Source organism: Gymnodraco acuticeps, unplaced genomic scaffold (genome assembly GCF_902827175.1).
Source record: "Gymnodraco acuticeps unplaced genomic scaffold, fGymAcu1.1, whole genome shotgun sequence".
In the NCBI taxonomy this organism is placed as follows: Eukaryota; Metazoa; Chordata; class Actinopteri; order Perciformes; family Bathydraconidae; genus Gymnodraco; species Gymnodraco acuticeps.
The window spans coordinates 323720-348031 of NW_022990723.1; the positions used below are offsets into that span (position 1 = coordinate 323720).

Consider the following 24312-nt stretch of genomic DNA (forward strand, 5'->3'; position numbering starts at 1 on the left):
TAGGGCAGGAGGCAGCGAGCATGCTGGGTAATGAAGTGACAGGTCAGTCTGTAAATACGCACAGGTCGCTCAGGCCCTGGCCAGGGGGGAGGCTATCGCATTGCAGTGAAAATGGAAACGTCAATAAAATTAATCTGCTAGCCTTTTGGCCACTGTGTGGTTCCATTGGATGAGCCTGACTGCTCACAGCGGGAGAGGGATTCAGAGACTAGCTAAAAAAACAACACAAAACCTAGCGGCAACAAACAAACAACCAAACTGTGTATCAACATTATTCAGTGAAGCTCAAAGCACAGAAACAAGGGGAGGGTGGTTCAAATTCACAGCTCACTAGTTGTTGTTATTGAAGTTTGGAAGCAAACTGGGGGAGTAAGACTTGACTTCCGTCTGGCTCGCATTTCTCAGGAAGCCCCTCGCAGTCAGGGTAGGGCTATGGCCAGACCAAAGTTTATTGTTTTAGGCTTTCCTGAACACGGATTCGTACTTAGCCTGGGATTTACGGCATTTGCCACTAATGAATGCCCATTCTACAATTACAACACCCCTAGTCTGTGTCCCCATTCCCATATGTCTTTCAGAGGGGCTGTTGCTTCTTTAACTTCACACAGGGAGCGCAAAGTCGGCACTTCTCTGTTTTCCTCTTTCGGGTGGCTCTGCGCTAATGATGTGGAAGGAAAACACTGTGCACTGAAAGAAAAGAAAGAGAGACAGAGAGAGAGGGAGGGAAAAGTGGGAAAAACAAGGGAGAGGAAGAAGAAGTGGAAAAGTAGTCTGAAGCGAGGGCCCCTGCTGTCCTTGTATTCTTCATTTATTTTGCATTTGATTACGCCACCAGTCGGATCCTTTTTCTTTCCCCCTTTTTAATGTCATTAGTTCAAATATTTATGCGAGATTAAGGCTTGTATAGGTGGTTATGATTGATGCCTCCCCAAAAACAGGAGGACATGCAAGTCTGAATTTTGAGAATGTCAGGGTCCTTCGCTGTCTTAGTGGAGGAGTTTTTCAGATACATAATTTAGATGCCCTCAAGGAAGGCTTTCAAGGCATTTGTGCCCGGGGGCAAGAAAAAATAACTATGACTGTTAAAAGTAAATCATTTTTGCTAATGCACAATTAATGCCGAGGAAGAGGAACAAGAAAAAGGCAAAGAACAAAGATGGAAACTTCGGTTTAAAAGAGAAATCGTGCCTTGGTTATGTGCATGTTTTCTTTTTTAAATCAAACGCTGACGGACGTTAATGCAGGCGAAGCCGCCGCTGGCCTGTCATGCTAATCTTGTGGCGGAATCACCTAGGGGAGGGGTTGCTGCGAGGAAAGGGAGTGGGAGAGGAGGACTAACTAACTAGAGTTGGGGCTCGGGGTGGGGTGGGGGAGGCAGACAAGTCCATTATGTGCATCGAAGTGCAACAATGAACCACCCCAAATCACATCCCTACTTTACGTGAATGATCAACTCCTATGAGTTTTGTTTGTATGTGAGTGTGTCTGTGCACGCAACATGAATTTATGAATGTCTGTGTAGTACTGTATATGTCTCCGTCCTCGTCCTGTCCCCTTTGGCTCCCTTCAAAAGATGAAGAAGAAAATGCTCTACATTATGTCAAGCATGCAAATGTAATTGAATTAATGACATGAGTCCGAGGCCCCTACCGTACTTGAAGGCTCCTTGTCCTTTTTTTTGTCCTCTGGCTCCATTTTTTTCTCTTTCCTCCTCCTCCTACTGTAGAACTGAGTGAGGGACCTAGTGTTTCAGCGTCCAACCATAACATTACCGTCATTAACCCCTATTCCCCTCTCCCGTGCTCTGGGGCATACAACAACTCTGCTAGGCCTCTGTGTAAACCCCTCACTCACTGTACAGACCTTCCTCTAAGGCCATCTAAATCCCCCTACCTCCATATCTTCACTACACAACACTGGCTTTGCTTTGGCGATCCTCTACCCCTCAGTTCTTTTGAAATCCTATATATCTCTGGTATTTGTCCGTTTATCCATTTTTCATAAGCCTTAAACTCAGCTTTGAGTGTCTGTAGCTCTGAGAATTTTGAGATCAGGATTTTCTTTAAAAACTGTATTCTGAGCCAGTGTTGTAGTGGGATGTTATTTAACCCCTGGTTGGGTTTCTGTCTAGGAGATGGCTTAGACAACAGCGTTGCATCGCCCGGCACAGGAGATGACGATGATCCGGACAAGGATAAGAAGAGGCAGAAAAAGCGTGGCATTTTTCCCAAGGTGGCCACTAACATCATGAGGGCGTGGCTGTTCCAGCATCTCACGGTAAGCACAGCCATTATCTTTTTTTAGGGAGATGCACATGTAAGAAAGCAACCCAGCTATAAGCACACACACACACACACACACACACACACACACACACACACACACACACACACACACACACACACACACACACACACACACACACACACACACACCACACACACACACACACACACCCACATACACACACCCACACACACACACACACATACACATACACACAGACACACACCTGTCACATAGTCGTTACTGAGGGACTGAGTGACGGCTGAGCTGTGATGCTCACCTGTCAGCCACCTGTCACAGGGACACAGTGACCAGGTCAATCTAATCAGTTTGGACTGTTTACCCTGCTCAGCACACTCTGAGTAAGAGGGAGAGGGACCAACAATCCAAGACATTTACTCCAATATGAGATGTTTTTTCTGGGGCAGATTAAGAGCAATGGTAGCCACTGCTATTACACTATTGTGAGTGTAAACGTATGTCAAGATTCAGGTCAAGTACAAATGGAAATTGAAATCAAACATACATATTTGTTTTTACACTAACTACTATAAGTAAGTCTAGATTTGTAGAGGTTTATGGGTACACATTGTATACAGACCAACACCAAAATAATGTTTTCTTTTTTTATTTGAAATGAGCAAAGACTTAATCTATTATCTCTTGGTCAGTTGTTATAATCCTCTTTACTTTGGGACATTATAGCTCGTGTTGGAGGTACATCCTTATTTTTGTTCTCCTGCCTAGCCATTTATGTGTGTGTCAGTCTGTTTCTCCGTCTGTCTGTGTGTGTCATGTAAAAGGGGATGAACCACATGTCCCCCCACCCTCACTAATGTCAGGACATTATCAGAACATCAGGCAGTATTGATTTTGCAACACAGGTCAGATTTCAGAAGGAGGTGGCCTCACCAGGACACATAAGCTGCTCTCGGAGCACGTGGCTCCCTGTCCCAGAGATGGAGGGGACCGTGTAGGGGGGAGGGAGAAGTACAATAAGAGAGAGTAAAGGAGACTTGGTTTAGAGGTTCAGTCTTATGGATCATCCACACATGTAAGAGGCCCTTGTGCACTCTGTACCCCCCCTCTTTACCAATGCCCAGCCACCTGCCCAAAGCCCCTGTACCCTGATTACCTAACCAAAAGCCCAAGTAATGTGTGGCCAGCAAATACGGCCTAATTGAAAGGCCTGTAATCCATTACATATTGGTCCGGGATAATCAGGAGTGCTTTAATCACTTTTATCTATTCAGGAGCAGTGAAGCTGCAACAGCAAAGCCCTGAGCCTCGCAGGCCTTAGCGGCTCCACCACGCTAGTCTGCATGCTTATTATTCTCATCATTATCAAAATGACTTCACAGCTGTTCACAGCTTCATCGCTCCCTGACTGGAGACCTCTCACCAAACCGTTCATACCATTCAGTGGCTGAGGGCCGGAGGCAGGATCAACTCCTCTAAAATGTTTTGCTTTATTTGCTTCTGCTTTGTTTTTGCTTTAGGTCATTTCCTTTTTATCATTTTGAAGGAACGATGCCTTGTTTGTGCTCTAAAGGGACAAACAACATTGGCAAAGTTTTTATTAAAGCAGATATTACTGTATGTTTTACTGTAAACCTAACTTGAATTAAGACTAAAAAAGTAATTATTTAGCATCTGTCCTGGCAAAGGCCTCAAACTGCTTCAGTGCTCCCGATATAATGAAGCATACAGAGCTTTTGGAAGAGTCGCCAACGATTATCTTTAGAATTGTTTTAAAACTCAATTGAAAGAGTGGAAAGCAAAGGAGGGGGAATGAGAGCCCTATGTTGGGCACAGGCACATTTTTTCAGAGCGCTGGTTAATTCAGACAGAGCAGAGCTTTCAATGCGCTCTCTGTCCCTCTCTCCTTTATCCCATCCCCTGCTTGTAGATGTTCTCTCCAATCTTTATTTGTTTCTTTTGTGTAAAGCCCTGGCCAGTCTTGTACAAATAATAATCCCTCCCTTTTAACCTGCCTTCATTTCTCTACTGAGGAAGAGGACTAATTGAATTATCCCCCTTCTCACCATCCAATTCTCCCACCAATAAACTCTCTCTCCCTCACACACACACACACCCATTAGCCATTCTCCTTTCTTTTAATTTGTTAAGCAAATGTATTTGCCTTTGCTGGATGCGTTTGTGCAAGGGTGAATTCTTGGGGACTTTGGCCCCTGAATGGCCTATAGCGGCATTCTGCCATTCATGCATTCATTAACTGAGGGGTGAGGAGTGAAAGGAGCGGCCTTGTATTTTCCTCAAACTGCGGGGCCAGCATGGAGCTCCTCTTCTATGAGCCACAGGGGTCTCTCTACATATGTTCTCAACATCCAGCTATTGTCACATCTTCTGAAAAGCTCAAAAGGACTGGACCCCCCCCTCACACACCGAAAAAACAACACAGGCCAATAGTAACAACTGTTGGCTTTTGGATTCAGTATAACAAAATTGCCCTCTCCCTCTCCCCTCCCACCCTCCTTTGCTTCACTCTGACCTCACACTCTCTTGGGAGAAATCACAAGATGCTTTTCTTCACGACAGTCACATATAGCAGGTTGCCAACATCCCTACCATGCTAACGTTCTAGGGAAACATACCGTTTTTGTTGCCAAACAGAACAGAAATGTGCAAAGACTCCACGGTGAGTGTGTACAGGGATTGATATATCTCTAAGCTCTTTCAGACTGAGCCCATATGCACATGTTGTTGAAAGCACGTGAGCTGGCAACCTTAAATGCCCCATATGTAATTGGCAAACGGCAGGACAGATCAGCTGGTGTTAGCTGGCAGAAGACGGTCAGACTGTCTCTCCACTCCCACCTTCCATCCTCCCTCCCACTCTTTCCTTCTCTAATACCCCTCTCCCTCCCTACGAGTTTCTGGATGTCTTCCAGCCACATTAGGGGAAGGAAAATCCCAGACTGTTGGTATAAGCTTTTCAATACTACAGGGAGATTATGTTATCAGAAAGGTAAACTTCCCTGTAAGGGGTAAAATGTTATACTGCACTTCAAAAGCATTGGACTACACAATTCATAAGAGGGTAGGCAGATAGAGGGAATGTAAGATAGAAGAAGAGAAACAATTGTGTGTAAGGGAGAGAAGTATAGAGGCTGTGATGGGAATTGTTCTTATATTACACTAGGTGATGCCCCTTTTTGGGCCAAAGAAAACTCTAAAATCTACAATTAGCCCCTTGGTGCCCCTGGCCTTCCTTTCCTCTCACCCCCTGCTAGCCCCCTGCTAGCCCTTACTCACCCCTGTAAAGACAAGGGTCGGCCACGCAATGAAAACAGGAAGCACTCAGATACAAAGATACCACTCTGGGCTCTGGCCTTGTCTTTTGACTAGTGTAAACCCTCAAACACCTATGAAAATAAATAGGGGACCTCAGGAGCAAGCCAGGCCATTTGAGGGTTGCCACACGTGTGTATGTGTTAGCTTAAAAAAAGGGAGGGAGGGAAGGATTGAGCGAGAGGGGGAGAGTGGTCAGTCAGATGAGTAAAGAGGTAGCCCTCTCAAGCATCAAGCGTCTCAGGTTTTGTGTCGGGCCACCCTTTGGCCTGGGTGTTTGGGGAAATTCTGTTAAGCTGCTAAGCCAGGTGTATTGGTCCCCTGGGCTCCTTGAAAGGGAAGTGATATATCCCTTGGTCATTTGGAAAGACCTTGGACTGTGAGCAGCAGAACTGAGTTCAGATAGGAAACGTTCATGTGGTATTAGATGAATGTTCAGATATTTGTATTAGTACAATGCTCCATCGTTTTGCCACATCCATAGTATTAAAACAGTTTGTGTAATGCTTTGACAGAATGAAAATATATCTTAAATGATTACAGCCAGCTCAAAAGATGCCCTGTTAATACAGGCGTTAACCACAGTGCGGACACATCACACTTTGTGAGGAGATGAGTGCCGCAAACATCATTAGACACTAGTGACAGTGCCCCCCCCCCACCCCCACCCACCTACACTGCCCAACATAGCATTAGTCTCCATGACAACAGGGTGTCATCGTCAGGTCGAGCCCTCCTAGCCGCTCTCTCAACCGCCCTTTATAGACGCTTATAAAAGAGCCAGCTAGGGTCATTCACAAGACATAGGCACATGCAAGGCCAAACCCTGGCAACGGATGTTTGTCCCATACGATAAACAAGTGTACAAGTCCATCCCTCAAAAAGAGAGGGCATGTTGTTTGAGTAGACTAAACAGTGAGCTCTGTTGGAACCCCAGTTTTGTTTAAGCTCCTCTAGTCCTTCTAATCCTTGTGTGTTGCTCCAGTACAAGTAGCATTTAACTGGTGGAGACACACATCTGCAAACACTTTGAAATACCCAAGCCCTTTCTCCTTTTACACTGAACTGCTGAAAGCTGTTTATTCCATAGTTGCTGCTCTCACGTTTTGTTCGCAGTATACATAGCACACTATATTTATGAAAAAAAAATCATGCTTAGATAGTTAGTTCACATCACATTGTTGATTTTTGAAAAATGTACTTTTTAAAGCCATAAAAAGTCTCAAGAAGCTTTTTACTTTCTTTGCTTGTTGTGTGTTTGGATGAAGAGAAGGTGGAGACAAAGCAGAAGGACGGGGGGGGGATTTAGGGGTAGGAGCAAGGGTGAGGAGGGGGTAAAGAGGGGGCTCCTGAGGGTCACAGAGGTGGAAGCCTGGAGGAGGCCCACACACTAATCTGTCATGTGCTCATTTGCCTCGGAGCCCAAAAGTCAGCTCTGCAGTCACCCGTAGCAACCCAGGCGACAGTTTGGTTCACTGCCGTTGCCCAAATGTGTGACTATCAGTGAGAGACGCAGGAAAAAGAGTCATCACATTACTTTTGTGAAAACACCCAAAGCCTTTGTACGTGTGTTTACAAAACAGGCGTTAGTGACAATATGACAGGGTAGTTTGGTCATGTTTAGCACAGGAGTCATTGAAAGTCATTGATAATGACTCTGAAGGAGATCTTTGGGGGTTTGAGGCCAAGCCATTGTCTAGTCGCTGTGTTCTAATAGTGGCTGCTCAGCGACCCTGGAAAACAGAGACACAAGCCACCTCAGCCTGCCATCTGTTCTTCCCCAGCCGGGCCACCACAGAGGGGCTACGACAGCATGGAAAGAGACTCAGACACTACAATGAAAACACACTTAAGAAATTCTTTATTTCACACAAGAATCTCAACTTCCTTGTCAACAAATCAACCATGTCAATGTCAACAAGATGCTTTTTGGTAGAGGCAGAGAGTAGAACACAGAAGGAAAGCTTAGAAGAGGGATCCAGTGACGTCCAATTTTCACAGGCTGTATAATTATATGACGGGCCGCATCAACTTTGCCATCTCATTGCAGAGCAGCTTTGCGGTCATTTCCTAGTGAAAGGGTGTTGCAGATCAGTGGCTGATGAAAGCCTCGTTTACAGTGTGCTTTAGCGTAGTAGGTAGCCGTTCCAGAGGTTTAGTGTTGCATTAGAATGTAATAAGCCCTAATTTGTTTCATGCTCCGACACCAGACCTTTACACTTTGCCCCCTAGACCCGTTCTGTCAAAGTTGCACTTCAAAGCCGACATACAGAAGTGGAATCCACTGACGTATAAAGCACAGCACGTAAACCTTGCATACACTTTACAGTGTGTATGTTTTTCTTTTTCACCCCTATAGGCTTGTTTACCTTATAAATGTGCATCATGTTGTGCATGTGGAAATGCAGAGATACCTGGAAAAACCCCAACACTTCTCCACCCTCTGCCTCATATTTCCTCCCTTTTCCCTCCCTCCAAGTTAATTTCCATTCCTGCTGTTTGCATCTTGAAGCAGGTTGTTTAATGAAGTAGCAGAAATGAGTGCCTACGCTAAGGGACTGTTTACGACACATTCCCACTGCATGGAGGTGATTAAGCTGTGTGAACCTGCACAGTGTTTGCCAAAGAAAAAAAAGGGAACCCTCCACATATGCACCAGTAAGACAAAAGCAAGGGGGTGACAAAGGAGCAGAGTGTATGTGCAAGACATTGGTGTCATCATGGAAAACCAGAGTGCAGCATGAGTTTGACCGGCCCCTGTAGAGATGACTGCACATGCCCTGACAACAACAAAGTACAACAGGGGCGAGAACTGGGGAGGGCAGTCAGATTTAAAAACTCACATCCCTGAACAGTGAGGGACTCCTCCAAGAACACACATGAACAGAGCTGAAGAGACCTCTTTAAGGCCCAATGCTCCACGGAGAATAAGCCGGCACTGTTTCCCTGCCTTCAGCACAGCAGTGCAATCCGCTGCTGCTGTAGTCATAACACTGATCCGTCTGCTCGGGCCTGGCTGAGCCGACTCCATGAGAAATTAGGCTGAATGACGTCACAAGGGACCCCGCAAGGGATGCTGTGATAATGTACATGCCCCCGGTGGAAAACCAAGGTTATTAAGATGGTGGTGGCTGATTCTGCGCCGTTTTCCCTTTTCTACACATTTGGGGTTATCTTACTCATAACAAAATGTATAAGAGGATTTTGGTTTCACATCTTAGAGCTGGTTTCCTCAAATTACCCCTTACCCTAGCAGGGGTACCGCCCTGCAGGCTCGCCTCTTCCCTCAACGGTTGATTGCGGGGTTGTGGCAAGAACGGTGGATGCTACATGCTGGGGACCATTGAGGCCAATGATATTCTGCTGCAGGCCTCCGAGCTGCCCCAGCATTGCTTTGATATTCATCTCACAACAAGAGAAGAATAATGGAAAAGGGAAAAGGAGCAGCACAACCGTGGAAACGGCAAACTAGGCTTCAGGAGGGAGGGAGGCGAGGAGAGAGAAAAGGTTGAGGGATGGAGGCATTGAGTAGAAATTAAAAACAGACCCTGTGTTTCACTGTTTAGTTTGTCATGAGACCCTTGCTGCACCAAATCCCACTCCTGCCATTTTGTGTGATTTTTCTCTCCTCCCTTTTCCTACTGCTCTCGAATGCGTGCTTTTGTTTTGCCCAGCGCTCTGTCCAGGGGCAGGCAGTGGGATTCCTGCACAGTGGGGTCCTTATAACTGGGAGCCATGTCTCTTGTTCTCACCTCTTCCCCCCACTTCCTCACCTTTTCATTTTCACCCCCATTGATATCCTCTCGCTTTTCCTCTCTGAACATATGGACTAGTTTTTAAGAGAGAGCCCGGTCCACATCAAAGACTGAGGCTGAGCGGGTCAATTTGTTGCTTCTTTCCCCGACTCTTCCCCCCGCACAGGCCTCAGTGGACCCTCCCTGCACCGCAGCCATTTACCCAGAATGCTCCATTGCTCAAGCGGCTCTGTCTAGCATATATATTGAGCCGTGTGATGTTAGTGTCTGTTCTCCACACAGAGCCGACCTCATTCACTTCAGACATCTACATTTCTCTGCAGCTACATCCCCCTAAGATCATGTAAGGCTATACAAATGAGCATATGTGATAGATAGCAACCCCTCTATCAGAAATAGCTGATAAGAAAAAGCAGATGGATAGAGAAGGAAGAGAATCAAAGAAAGAAAATCAAATACAAAATAAATATATATATATATACATCCAAATCTAAGCAGAGCAGGCCTTGGCTCCAGATGTGAATCTCTGAATATTGATCATGGGGAAAGCTAGTCCCGCATATCCCCCAGGCTACAGCGACTGACACACAAAGCACCTCTCTTAAGCCCATAAACCAGCTTGTACAATTATTTAGATAAAGAGGGCGACAACAGCCTCGCAACCCAGAACCTCCTCCTTGGCTCTCATCCGCCTATACTACTACTCCTCCTTTTCCCCTTTCTCATCCTGCATTAAAAGATGAAGAAAATGAAAAAGGGGGCAAATGTGTAATTAGCCACACGTTTCTGAATCCTCCTTAATGTTCATTACTGAAACCAGGGGCAATTACAAGTTCAAAGGGGTTTAGGGCACCAGCAGCCCGCATAATCAGTCGCAAATTAAGCACAGCTCATTTGTCACAGCACGCACACTTTGTATGTGCACACAGAAACACACATGCATGCCTACTGTCAGAGTTGAGTCATAGACAGGCTGACAGGCATCAATTTCCATGCAGGCACAAATCTCAGCTACCCCAAGGCACCGAGTTGGGTTGCACAATCCTCTTATGCTCTGAGTCTTTGTTTGCAGTAGACAACAGCAAACACCGCTGACATCTTCAACTTAGCTTGCTCCACATTATACTGTATCCTACTTATATTCATCCTCTTATAGGTGTCCTGTTTGCACTTACAATCCCTGCCACCACCTGTCCCATCCTGTCTCCATTTTACAGCTCTCTCTATCTTCTCCTGTGCATGTCTCCTCCCACCTGGCAGTGTCTCTGCAAACACGTGACAGTGTGCGTTTCATGTCTGTCCCCGGAGGTGTATCTCGGTTACCTCTGGGGCCGGGTCACAATGGCTAATCCTGTCTTCAGGTGGCTATTTAGCACACTGAGAGGAGAGCTCGCAGAACCGGAGGTGCGCTCCTGTTACAGGACTCCCTGACCAGGGGTCACGTTAGACACACACACACACTGAAAGAAACATGCATACATGTCCTAGCAGATAAGCAACACTGCATGCACACACACATGCATACAATCAGGTACACACACCAACGTTTTTACACACAAACTGTGTCACTCCAACACATTGAGCCGGCTTATCTATCCCAGGTGGCTCAGCATTCATCTCCCTCCTCCCTTGTTCTTCTTTATCTGCCTACTGTACTACTCCTCTTCTAGTCTTTCGGTCTTCTCCCATTCCCAGATCAGTCACCCTCTTGTTCACATTAGGATTCCCTGATATGATCTCCATGAAGACTTGCTCTAGTGGCCATGCGTTGCCTGTCCTGCCCGGCACCCTCATTGTTTGAGCTGCTCTCACACGGGGACACAGTCAGGTCTCCAGTGAATTGAATGGAGCCCTATCATGTGCGGCTCAGCGTAGTGGGAGAGAGAGAACTCATTTTTCACTGGGGGAACGACATCCATCTCAGCAGCCAAACGCTGGCTGTTTCATTAAGTAGCCCATCCAGGCAGACAGATGTGTTCACCACACAGCCATGTTTGCCTATGCAAGAGCGTGTATTAACCCACAATCCTTTGGGGGAGATTAATAGGCTACCAGCCCCTTTCCATTGATTATCTCCATGCCATTTTCCCCTCCGTTCCTTGGCTAGATATTAAAAACTAATGAAGCCTATTGAAAACGGGAACCGCGAGGCTCTTCACGGATCATTTTAGGTTATTTGGACTCAAACAGAGAGGGATCTCTTTAAGGCACAGTTTGAGTCGAATTAAGAAAATAAATGTGGAGAGCAGTGTTGAAGAAACAGGAGGGAAAAGGAAAAAAAGAGTAGAGAGTGTTTAAGAAAAGACAACTCTGCTCTGACACATGGAGCGGAGACACGGCAGATGTTAGCAATTCCACAGCATAGCAAAGCATTCCTAGTGTCGGAACCACGTCCTAATTGCCATAATGGAGGTGGTAAGCGCTGACAGTAATGGAGTCGTGGGGATCCATCCCCAGCAACCTGAATTAGGGGCTACTTGGCAGATCCACTTCAAGATGGCCTGTGTTTTTTTGCCAAGATACTCCTCTGCAAACTTTTTAAATCTTGCGTCACCAACTTTCTCACCCCTGCCGTGGTGCCAGTAGTGGGGGCTTGGGGTTGGTGGTTGGCACGGGGTACAGTGTGGAGGGAGAAGGCTAATCGGATGTGGGTGAATAAGATAGATGGGTCAGGCGGCGAGTGAGCAAAGAGTTAAAAGCGTCCATGTGATGCACCAGGCCTGGTGAAAGGCGGCAGGGTGCTGTCGGGGAAAATGACTTCCTGAGACATTACCATCAATCACCAGACAGGTCAGGCCCCCCAATCCCGCCATCAGGATGAAGGAGAGGAGAGGGGGGATGGGGATGGAGGATTAGACTAGAGGGGACGAAAACAGAAAGACTGGGTTAAGGCTTGTTGGGAAACAGACTATTAACAATTTATTTTTCTCACTGTCTGACTGTTTTATGTCTTTCTCTTCCTCTGCCTATCTATCTCTCCATGTCTTTTTCACTTTCTATTTTCTGGTCTTCCATAAAAACGGCTACCCAGGCATTCAGGATCGGCCCCTGCTGGTCAGAGTCCTCTCCTCGGCTCAATTGCATCATTAATTATTCCACAGGCAGTTGGATAGAAGCAAATCTAAAGAGAGGAAGAGAAATAGAGAGGGAGCAAGAGTTAGATTGGGAGATGGGGGACAGCTGTCTCACACCCCCAGTTGGTCTTGCTTTCACTCTCTGTCTCTCTTTCTTTCTGTAAATGAAGGATGGGAGAGGGGAGGGGCTTGGGTTACCTTAGTGAGCGGTTGTGTTACATTCCTGAGAAGGGAAGGGGTAGGGGGGTGGTTCAACGAGTTGTTGAAAAGAACACAGACGCTTGTCAACAGCCTCTGAGCTAGGGAGCCATCATGCCTTGCTTTAGGCCCGGAGGTCAATGACCCTGTGTCGCACCCAGATAGAGAACCAGGTATAGAGAGAGGAGGCGAACCACCAAAAGCTACAACATATCCCCATATGGTATGTGTCACTGCTTGTCAGTGGCAGAGGTCAGTCAAAATCCTCAAAAATCTGTAAATCCTTCTCTTTCTCTCGTCACCCATAAAACACTGTACGTGAGCAGCGGCTAAGCGACTGTAGATTAGCTTTCTCCGAGAGACTAGAAGGAAGAGGAGAGGCAGATAGAGAGACACGGAGAAAACGGCAAGTGCTAGCAGTCACGGCAAAATGGCCCATTAGATTTAAGGAGTAAAAGTTCATCAGCTTTATTAATGGGAAGGTATATAAATGAAGTATGAATTACCTGACTTTTATGGAGTGGCGAGAGTGAAACTGGAGTGTCTTATGATATAATGTTTTAGTGAGCTGTTCTGAGCGCTCTGATGAGCCGGCTGTAGGGAAGAGGAGGAAAGAGAGAGAGAGAGAGAGAGAGACTGAAGTGTGCAGGGTCCCCTGAGTCCGGCGGCTGGAAGGTTGCCTGATTGTTGCTAACATGCGTAGCTGATCGGGTTAGCTTGGAGACAGGGACGTCCGTAGCTTCCAGGCTTATTCTTTGCGTGTCATTAGCTAACATAGTAGAAAATTGCCGGCACGAAGAAAAAAAGGTCAGCTCCATCTCTGATTTTGTCACTCTTCTACACATGTGCATGCGAGTGTACAGCTACAGTCGAACATGCATGCAGTTAAATATGCAGAAGTATGTTTATAAACAAGCATGCATACAGTATATGCAAGCACAAGGGCAAATGCACGCCACTGCACGGACAGACACACACACACACACACACACACGCACACACACACACACACACACACACACACACACACACACACACACACACACACACACACACACAAACACACATGCTCTTCACCATCCTGTAATAAGCGGTAAGCTGAGCTAGCTGATGGTCATCCTCCCATGGGGCTGCTGGGTGGCTGCCAACTTCCTGCCTGCTTTGTCAGTGGATAAAGCCCCTAACAAACGAGAGGGCTGTAGCTAGGCAGGCCAGCCAGGTCAAAGGTCACCTCGGCCCCCAGGCAGGATTGAGCCTAAGAGCACTACAAGTAGAGAGAGGGAGAGGATGGAAGAATGCACTTAAAGATTGGCTGCTATTAACCAGGCCTAAAAGCTATATCCCTGCCTTACCACTCCTTCTCTTCCCTCCTCTTCTCTTGTTTTTGGCGGCACTTCACAAAGGCATTTTAACTCTACATCACATGTCAACCCTGCTTTGAGGAACATTAAGAAAGTGAAAGATCCTGAGGGCATTTGTCAGTCCACACAGCCTCATGCAGCCAGCCGCCCCTGGGTGTTGAGCAATGACAGGAGATATCTCCTTGACTCATGCACCCCTAGATGAAAGGAGAGCTCTGAAGACGTGCATTTCTGAAAGGCAGAAACGGTTTTCAGTAAAAGAGAACAGACACAACAGGTAGGGACGGGGTGGTGACTGATCAGGGCTTGGCTGGCTTTGTTCCATGGAAGTACTTGTGATCTCAGATGAATGCACCTTTGGTTCAGCTATGCTGCTCTGTCTCACTGACAGAGACATAATCTGTCTGTCTGTCTGTCTGTCTGTCTGTCTGTCTGTCTGTCTGTCTGTCTGTCTGTCTGTCTGTCTGTCTGTCTGTCACAGGCCTAAGAGCTTGTCTCGCTGATAGGATAGAGGAAATAGGGAGACAGTGGAAGAGAAAATCTTTCCTTCCACCCCAGCTGTCCATTCAAGGGAGAGAAAATTTGACATGGTTGACTTGAACACATTTAGCATCATTAGCAAACAGGAAGTGTCCCCTGCAGCTGTTTTTGAGCGGGGGAGGGGGTGTTCCTGCCTGCACTGTAATGGACAAATGTTACCAAACATGTTTGCCTTTGATTTTTGACCTGAAAAACAAAAATTGACATTACAAATGTCCTATGATAGCTTCAAATTGGCTTGACATTCCATAGCCGGCCCCGGGGGGTTTCTTGTTTGTCCTCTGTAAGTGGTTGTGCTCTTGTTGTTGTGTCCTGAGGCTCGCTATTAGAATGTACCGGCCTTTCTCTTGAGAATGTGAAGTCTTAAAGAGACAGAGGGAGAGACTAGAAAGAGAAAGCTAAGAGGGGTCCTGGTTGTGTATTTGAATACTTATGCTCATTAAGTTAATGCACAATGAAAGGGACAACCATCAAGTGGTAACTCTTACAATCTTCTGTTTGAAGAGTGATCACTCCCCCCTTTTCTCTCCCTCTGTCTGTCCATCTCTCCACAAATTACTCTGTTTCTATTTCAATTACTTTGACTTCGAAAGTTAAACACACAGTCCACAGAACACAATAGAGAAAGAGGTTAATCTTAAAGGACCCTGTATGTTAATATTAAGTCCTTTTCCCAACACACTTTATCAACAGACTCTTGGTTGTCAGTGCTCTACCCTGCCTGAACAGTCTCTTAAAACCTAGAATTGTTGATACAGATACATTTATTTATACATAAACAACAAAATCCCATTTATTAGAGGCTATTTCTTGAAATGACTCAAACTGTATATTTTCCTTACCCATTAAAACTGAAAAACATAAAATATATTTATTGTGTAAACTTATTTCGCAGTGTTTTGTTTTTATTCCCCTTATGGTATCGTTTTTTAGGCCAACTCTCAGTTAGTCAGTATAGAAAATCATTGCTTTTTTACAATGTGTACATACGTCATTAAACCATTGCCGGTGTTTATTCAGTGGCTTAGGTGGTTTGTTCACTACACTTTAGCTACAGCATGTGCTCCCGGTGACTTTATGACTGGCAACAGTGACAAGTGGTGTGGATATGAGATTGTTCAATGCAGGCGAAGTGGGTGGGTCTTCTGCTTTGACAGGCCCACCAGGCCTCTAATGATCTGCTTATAGGCCCTTAAAGTCCCTCGCAAAGGCAAGAGAGCAATTACTTCACACTCCCAACAGGCAACATCATGGAGAGTACAAGAACAGGAGGTTCATTTTTAGAGAATTATCAAACATAATAAAATCCACCCAAGACTTAATTTCAAGTTATTGAATTTAGGAACAAAACCCTTTGTATGGTTAGCTGTAGTCATTGCAACAAGATGTTTTAAAGATTTCTCAAGAGCAAGTAGTGGCTGTGTGTTGACATCAAGCGAGCTGGAGAGCAGAGCAGAACAGAGCTGGGTGCCCCTGAGCAGGCAGTTACCACAACAAAGCCAACAGACTGGTCTCAAAAACCAGGCCAAATTCCTGCCCTCTAGGACCTGGCTTAAAGCTTGAGCGGAAACTTTGAAAGAGGGGGACGAGATGAGAGGAGAGGAGGGAAAGAGGTAGGGTGAGAAGGATACGAGACGAGGCCAGGCGGGTTAGCGTGTAGCGAGAAAAGGATAGCTGCTGGGGCCTATGGAGTACGGCAGGAGAAGGAGAGATCGACGGAAATGAGAGCGAGGGAGAGAGTAGAGAGGAGACCAGGCCCCTGCTGTAAGGATGGAGGGATCGTATTCCTCCTCTTGAAAGCGGAGGGGCAGCCGTGTGGTGGAAAAAGAAGCCATGAACTCGATCTGACAATTAAATAGGCGCATCTCTATGGCTGCAGGCCACAAATGAGACCAGGACCACAACAGAGCACGCACACAGTATGTGTTTATAACTGTTGGCAAACTCCAATAGATCTATAGGTTGAGTTCAGCTGATCCACATTTGGGAGTCTTTTACAGATTTCTGCATAGATAATGAATCTTCATTTTCTTTATTGGATAAAAGTGATACCTTATTATCATTATGCATGATAGCTTTTCCCCTCAAACCTTTTTTTTGCTGGTCGATCCGCTAAGTCTGGAGGTGCATTGGGATTGTGTGGGAGTGATTGCTATTTAGCCTCATGGAGCTTTGTACAATCAGATGCCTATAAACTCGCATATCCTCCAGGGCTCCTTCCTCACCCACATCGCTCCTCCTGACTCCCCTCACCCGCTTTACTGTTACTGTAGCTTGGTAGGCGAGCAGGGCAGTTATGCTGTAGAGCTTTCATACAACCTTGCGCCATCTCCAGTGAGCATAAATTAATGGTGTAGAGCAAACAGGCTGCTGGCTGTGGTCCAGCAGCTGGCTTCAGGAGCCCAGCCAGCAATTGTTGTGGCGGGCCATGGCAGCAACAGCAACAGCAGCAGTAGTAGTAGTACTGAAGCACTGCCAACCAGCCGGCCAGCCAGCCAGTCAGAGAGGCAGACAGACAGACTGGGGGCCCTTTCGCTCTATAATAGATGCCGCGGGCCTCGCCAGTCCGCCTTGTATTTGCAATCATCACTTTTTTACTGTCAGAGGGCAGTCCGCGGAGAGCCCTTATAGTTACTGGGGAAGCTGGAGTCTGGAGTGAGAAAGACAGTGCAGTGGTATGTTCTGAATGCAGATCGTGTGAGGTGTAGATATGGATGTACTTTAATTTGCTGTTATCAGAGGTTGGCATGCAGTGTGAGCAGTTTTGTAGGTTGGCATCAAAGTTCTGTTTATAAGTCGGCTCTATGTATGTGTGTGTGTTTGTGAGTGAGTGTGTGTGTGTGTGTGTGTTTGTGCAATCAAGAGTGGGAGAGAGCAGCCGGGTTCAGTCATTGAGTCATGTGGCATTCTTGCCTGTTTTCAGACTGTTGTCAGGAAGCGGTTTAGTTCTCAGTAAAATAAAACAAACACAGAAAAAACACAAAAAACTTGACTCCCCCAATCTCAAACCGCCTCAAACAAAACACACAAAGAGAGGGAGAGAGTGATGGAAGAAAATACAGAATAAAGAACATATATATAGCATTGAGCATAAAGATATAAATGGTGATGATAGGTGTGGAAATAGTAATACATATATATTTATATTCGTTAATGCTCGGCTAAGTATGATAATAAACTAGACATTAGTTCACAATTGATTAAAAAATCTAATTTAAGTTTGAAATCACAAAGCATTACTTCGGTCAGAATTTTTATTTGATAGTAATACTTTGCTGATACATTTGAAAAATGATTATCATAGAAATATGAAGCTCCTCTTTTAATTGTCATTCATCGATCTATTTGATGTTTACAGATGGAAGTTATTAACTGCGTGCTTCCATTTAAACCACAAAATCTGTCAGAAAACTGCAGCTAAAAAGCCAGAGATTGCTGTGCGCATAGTAAACACGCGTGATGGATTCAAAAACTCCAACTGGATTTATTTGTCATATCTGTTTGATCTCCCGGTAATGCCGATATGCATTCAATCTCATTGTCATTTGTCAAAGGAGCCAATTGTAGCATTATTAACAATGGCAACTTCATATTTAAAATGTGCCAATCTTATGCAGAATTCATATTAAAATGTCATTCCTATATTTGATTGCGTTTATTTCTGACAGTGAATGTTATTATCATCCTCCCGTCGCTTTGATTAAAAACAAATAAGATTCCAATCAATGTGAGGGAGGGGATATATGAAAGGAAATACTGGGATACAATAATGCTGGAAACTAAACACAAACTCACATTGAAGCCCATCAAATATTTCCACCACGCATTTCTATGCAAGAAGCTATTATATAAAATGATGTCTGTTAAGCATTTGCCACTTTTTATAATCACTAAAACTTTAATACAAAGTATTTTAAACATATACAAAATATATACACGAGATTATCTAATAACCCAATGCAAGTGAGAAAGAAGCAAAGGCTAAATCACATGAATCGTCATCAGCAGATCCTCTGTGTTGCCCCGGCAACAGGGTAAACAGCCAATGGCTTTTGATTTCCTGGAAGTCATTAGCATGGAATAGGTTTGCAAGCCACTGCGACCTTGTGACCTTGCTCTATAACTCATGTCACACACTGATGATGTCATTAATCAATGGGGTCCACCAGCGACTCTTGCAAGGGTTGAACGGAGCGACCGGGATAATGATCGGGCTGTGGGGTTTGAGGACGGCGGCGAAATAGGTGTCGGGAGAGTATCTGATATACAGCAGGCGGGATGTTGAAGGAGTAGATAGGACTGGTGTGGTGTGAAGTACGAGTGGTCCAGCACTGGCCGTGGTTATTGTATATGGTGAAACGCCAAGCTGGGGCTCAGGGGGGGTTTAAGGACCGTACACAGCAGATGATGGAGCCCCCTCAGCTTGTAATGTTCTGCAACCATAGGGGCCATTACATCCAGCACTATCAGAGAGCACAGAACACATCGCACCCTGTAATTTAGCCATCACACACACACACACACACACACACACACACACACACACACACACACACACACACACACACACACACACACACACACACACACACACACACACACACACACACACACACACACACACACACACACACACACACACACACACACACACACACACAGCTTCATTCTGAATGACTGGCAGAATGTGATCCACCTGTGTGTGTGTTTGTGTTGATGTTTAGCTGTGCTTTTTTAGGTGAGATTGCAGGAGTTGGACAACATGTGTGCATCAGGATAGTGCAGGCTTGTGCCATTAACAGCCTCCAGCATAATTAACAGAGGTGTTTTCGATCCCACTCTGCCTAGACAACAAATTAAGGCTGCTTATTTCTCGCTCTAATTATTTATAGACTGGATGTTTTACGTTTTGCGGTCAATCCTGTTTTAAGGATATTGGCCTTGGTGGTTGGAACTGAACATATTGAGCGGATCCAAAGCTAGTGGGGAGATTATCAATACCATCTTTGATCTTGCTCCGTGTTTGTGTTTCATCCATTAAATAACCATGTCATACTGTCTCCTGAGGGTAGGGAAGGACATATCCAGGAAGAAACACATTAGAACAGATTTAGCACTTTGTTTAAAATGCATTCGCCAATTCATCTCACGTTTACTCTTTTCATATCAGATTTGTTTTTGTGCTCATTGGATGATTTACAAACATTTTTTTATTTTTATTGAGGCAATTAACATTAAGAGGTTACCCAGAGGTCTAAATAGACGTTCTCCAATTTCACGGCTGCTGCAGCGCTGTAACCACTAGGCCCACCATGTCGGCTTATTTCTCACGTCTGTGTTTCTGTGTGTGTGTGTCACCATTGCCACCACACACTATTTTCTGTAGCTTGGATTTCTGAGCCCCATACTCTAAGAAAAGCTGCCACAACATAAAGTGTGGGTGGCCTGCAGTAACAGTCATAAAAAGTATGTGTGTGTTGGGGAGGGGGGTCAGCAAGAGTTGAGGATAGATGAAGTGAGGATAGGTTGTATACAGACATATTGTGTTTGTATGTGTGTGTTTGCGTCTCTTGTGCATATGTGCATGCAAGTCTTGGGAGTTGCAGGGGAGAAATCTAGTCTGACACAGGGAGGCGAGGAGAGGTGGATGAGCCAGAGCTGGGAGGGGTATATGAGATGAACGGAGTCGTGTCTATGTGGTCAGAGTAAATCTCCTTACTCAGGGTTTTGTGTGTGAGGGGGGCTTTAACGTCCCCACTCTCCTTGATGAGACATCTTTCTTGTTTGTTCAAACCATTCATTACGTGGTGGCTGCTGGACGAGCTATGCCGCTGGCCGGGCGTATTTATCACTGGGCTAAAGCGCGCTCCGGCTGACAGTATGCGATTGATGACCGGGTCTGGGCTTGAGAGGCTGAGGAAGCCTTAATACAATGTAAATGACCCACTCCCATTTCCAATCTAGGCTGCTCCTCTCCCCACACCTCCATACCACATCATCTTTAGCTCTGTCTCAATTTGTGTACATGTTTGTGTAGTGTGCGTACACAAAAAAGAGTGCGTGTTTTGATCGTGACCGGGGTCATAGCTAATATGAAAACGCCTAGGAAGCTTGGGTGTGTAAGGGGGAGGGAAAGAGAGGTTGTGCTCTTATTACATGTTGTTCAAAATGGTCAAACACACACACACACATGTACACACACACACACACACACACACAGGGATGTAGATGTGTATATCTGTTGCACACATTGCATTTTACTAAGCACATTTACACACACACACAGAAACCAATAGACATTGCTCTGTCTTGCCTAGCCAGGGAAATGTCAACACGTGGCAATCAAAAAATGTATTCCTATGCAAGCATTATCATCTTTCCTTTGTTAATAATTTTAGCATATTAAAAGGGACCACGAACACAAGTACAAATCAGAGTAATCATTTTCTGCAGCCGGGACTCATTATTTGTCCAATCTCAGCCTTGTTTGTTATTAATTGAGCACATTCCTCTAACCATTTTTTTGGTCTCTCCTTTAATTAAAACAGACTACATTTAGACAGGCAGTACTACCTGAAAGGAGAAATAGTCCTCTCTGCTGATACGGAACCTCACTTACATCAATTATTTCAGCAGTAATAAATGAGAAAACTGTTCTTGAGCAACTGTTATCATTTCAAGTTAAAATTGAATTAAATTAACGCGAGTCAGGCAGACATTACCAGCTTCATGCAATTTGCTTTCTCGATGAGTGTGAGGCTGAAAAAAGCGTCTAAGATGTGAGGCTATAGGTGTTTTCATTGAAGGGGAAGAATGTGTGTTAATGGAGCTTGAAGCCATCCGAATATAGAGGAGGATTTAAGTGTCAGCTTTAAAAAGGGTTTTTTTTGTGTGTTGTGATTTGCAGGTGTCATGTCTAAGAATATTTACTTGTGTGCATTTCTTTTTGCACATAGTTGTACACAAATGAATGTGTATCTCTGTTTGCATGCATGGGTTCTGTCTCCAGTGGCTGAATGAAACGCATAGTGTCTCATTTGTTTCATTTGCGTGCGCCCCGACTCCTAATCTGGCCCTTAAAGACATCTGTCACCAGCGATCACTGTTGTTTTGTCATGCTTCATAGCAAGCCCAGGGGGAGCAAGGCAGACCAAGGCCTGCCATTTATATCAGCCCATGTTCTCTAGATTGGACCTGACACAAATAGTATCATTGCATCCCTGGTCGCAGAATTACATTTTCAGGTAGAATTCTTGGCGAGGCTGTGGAGGAGATTTCACAGCATTCTGTTCTTTTAGCATTAGCCCGTATTCAGCTGCTCTCTATGAAAGAGCCAATACCACGATACATGTCAGACATTCAAGAAAAGATCAATGTATCCACTGTAAATCTGCACCCACTCATTATGTTGCTCAGTATTAAAAAAGGATCTTCAGAGTGACACCACAGTATGTGCTGTTAGGCCCGCTAGAAAATCTTTGTGTTTGCTTGTAAGAGTTCGTTTATTTCTGCTTGTAGACATGCTCAGTCTGTACATGATATTTTGTTTGTGTGTGGGTGGGTGGGGTGGGGGATAGGGGAGGGGGTTATCACAGTTGACAAACGTGTTGGGCCAGCTCTGGCAGTTTTAACACTGAACTGTGCATGTGTGTTGTTGTGTGGGCGGACACGTGTGAACTGTGAATGTCTATACAGTGAAAATGAAGGGCAGGGTTGGGTAGAGGTCATAAGAAGGTGCAGTCTTGGGTTACACAATACACAAACAGGGGCACATATTGAATACATACAGTAACAAGCAATAGTCGGGAACTTGACTCGGAGCAAGTCCTTCCAGCGCTTCCCTTAATGAGTGTTTTTATCTGAATATTTATATTAATCTGTATGTTTCTCTCTCTGTTTGCTCTTGCAGCACCCATACCCCTCTGAAGAGCAGAAGAAGCAGCTAGCCCAAGACACAGGCCTCACCATCTTACAAGTAAACAACTGGTGAGTCAAGATTTCCGTTCGCCCTATCTCCACCACCAGCATCGCTCTGCCTTTCATTTTCAAAAGCCTTCGCCTCCTTCTTCCGCGCCAAGTGTGAAAACCGTTTATGTACAGCCCTCCCCGCCGCATATAAACACACACGTAGCAGCACACGACGATCTACACACGGACAACCTTTGTAACATTATTACATATAAGCTACTCGGATGTTCCGGTGTTATCGGCAAAGTGTTCTGCGGCTAAGTCAGTGGCCTTTGTGGTTTGATGCACATGTATTCAGTGGGATATATTTAAGGGAGAAAGGCAGCGATCATAAGCTACCCCTACAACCCCCACACCCACCCCACCCCTTCATCCAAAAAACATACCTAGCACCGTCACTGGTGCCCCCGACAAAAGGCAAAACTGACTGCCACCCCCTCCCCATTTTGCGCAAGCTATATGGTGGATTAAGGTTTTGGTGGCCTGGCCAGCAGGGCCTTTGTAGATGGCTTAGCACATAACTGGGGGTGGTGGATTAAATAAAATGATCACAGAAGCAAAGAAATGATACAGGAATTACTTATCAAAATACTAGCCCAGGTTTTATCTGCAGCTTAATTTTGTTCAGTACATTCTCAGGGTGATGTTCAGATTAATTGAACTGACAGCTTCTTTTCAAATTTCCGGGAAGGTATTTGCACGGATTTCAGGTCTTACACAAACTTAATTATATGGAACCCCATTTTATCATTCTAATTCCATGTAGCGGGGGTTCTATTTACAAATGACAAGTCTGTGCCTTTTATTCACAGCTTTCCTTAATATATTTATCAAAGCGGGTTCATTTACAAAGTGCTCTATCTGTTGGTTACAGGCAGGCCGACATTAACGAAGCTTTTAGGTTTATCAGACTCACAGCCTGACAAGCCACCCGAGGGTCAATTGATTTTTTGGTTCCGTGATACATTTTTTTCCTCATTTTTCCTGGATCACAATGAGAAACATGCCTAGAGAATTAGCCTGGTTTGTCGGCCTTATCTATCAGCCCCCTCCCTCCCCCTCCCCCCATCCATTCTGACATCCTCTCTCTCTTTCAGTCTCTGTCTCTCACCCTTTTCTTTATTCCCTTCTAGCCAAGGGAAGTCAAGCTACTTAAATTGGCCACAGGAACCGCTGTTATCAGACTTTAATGCACCCTACAGTGTGGATAGCATTTCAATTACACCAGTAACCAAAGATTAGCCCCCGCTTGCCTGTTTCATGCCTCGTGCCACCGTTTCGGGACGCCACGCACCTTACCTACAGGAGCAGAAAATTGAGTTGCCTTGCCTGTGTCATGGTGATTAATGCAGAAATAGTCTGCAAACCTGCGAGGAGAGAGGGAGCGAGAGAAATAGACTGAGACAGAGATAGATATAGGAAGAGTCCCTGCCTTCTCAGAAGCCATGAAATCCAAGCCTGGCTCCGAAATGCCTCAGATCCATTTATAAAGCAAATCTCGTGCTGGGCAACATCCTCATGAACCCTGTTTACACACACACACACACACACACACACACACACCACACACACACACACACACACAATCTCACACACACACACACCAAACACACAACACACACAACACACAACACACACACACACACACACACACACACAACACATAACACACACACATCACACACACACACACAACACACACACACAACACAACACACACACACACACACACATAACACACACAAACCCACACAACACACACACACACACACAAGCACACACACCGCACACACCACCCACCACCACACACACACACAC

At 45.3% G+C, this 24312-nt stretch overlaps 1 protein-coding gene across 1 annotated transcript in view; it reads left to right on the forward strand.

The window, feature by feature from the left end:
• Positions 1-22836, forward strand: part of meis2a (Meis homeobox 2a) — a 53267-nt gene extending 30431 nt beyond the window's left edge. The window contains exons 8-9 of the mRNA XM_034231782.1: positions 2132-2277; positions 22436-22836. Coding sequence (XP_034087673.1) covers positions 2132-2277; positions 22436-22516 — 227 coding nt within the window. The 3' untranslated portion in view covers positions 22517-22836. The remainder of the gene's footprint in view (positions 1-2131; positions 2278-22435) is intronic.
• The last annotated feature ends 1476 nt before the right edge of the window (positions 22837-24312 follow it).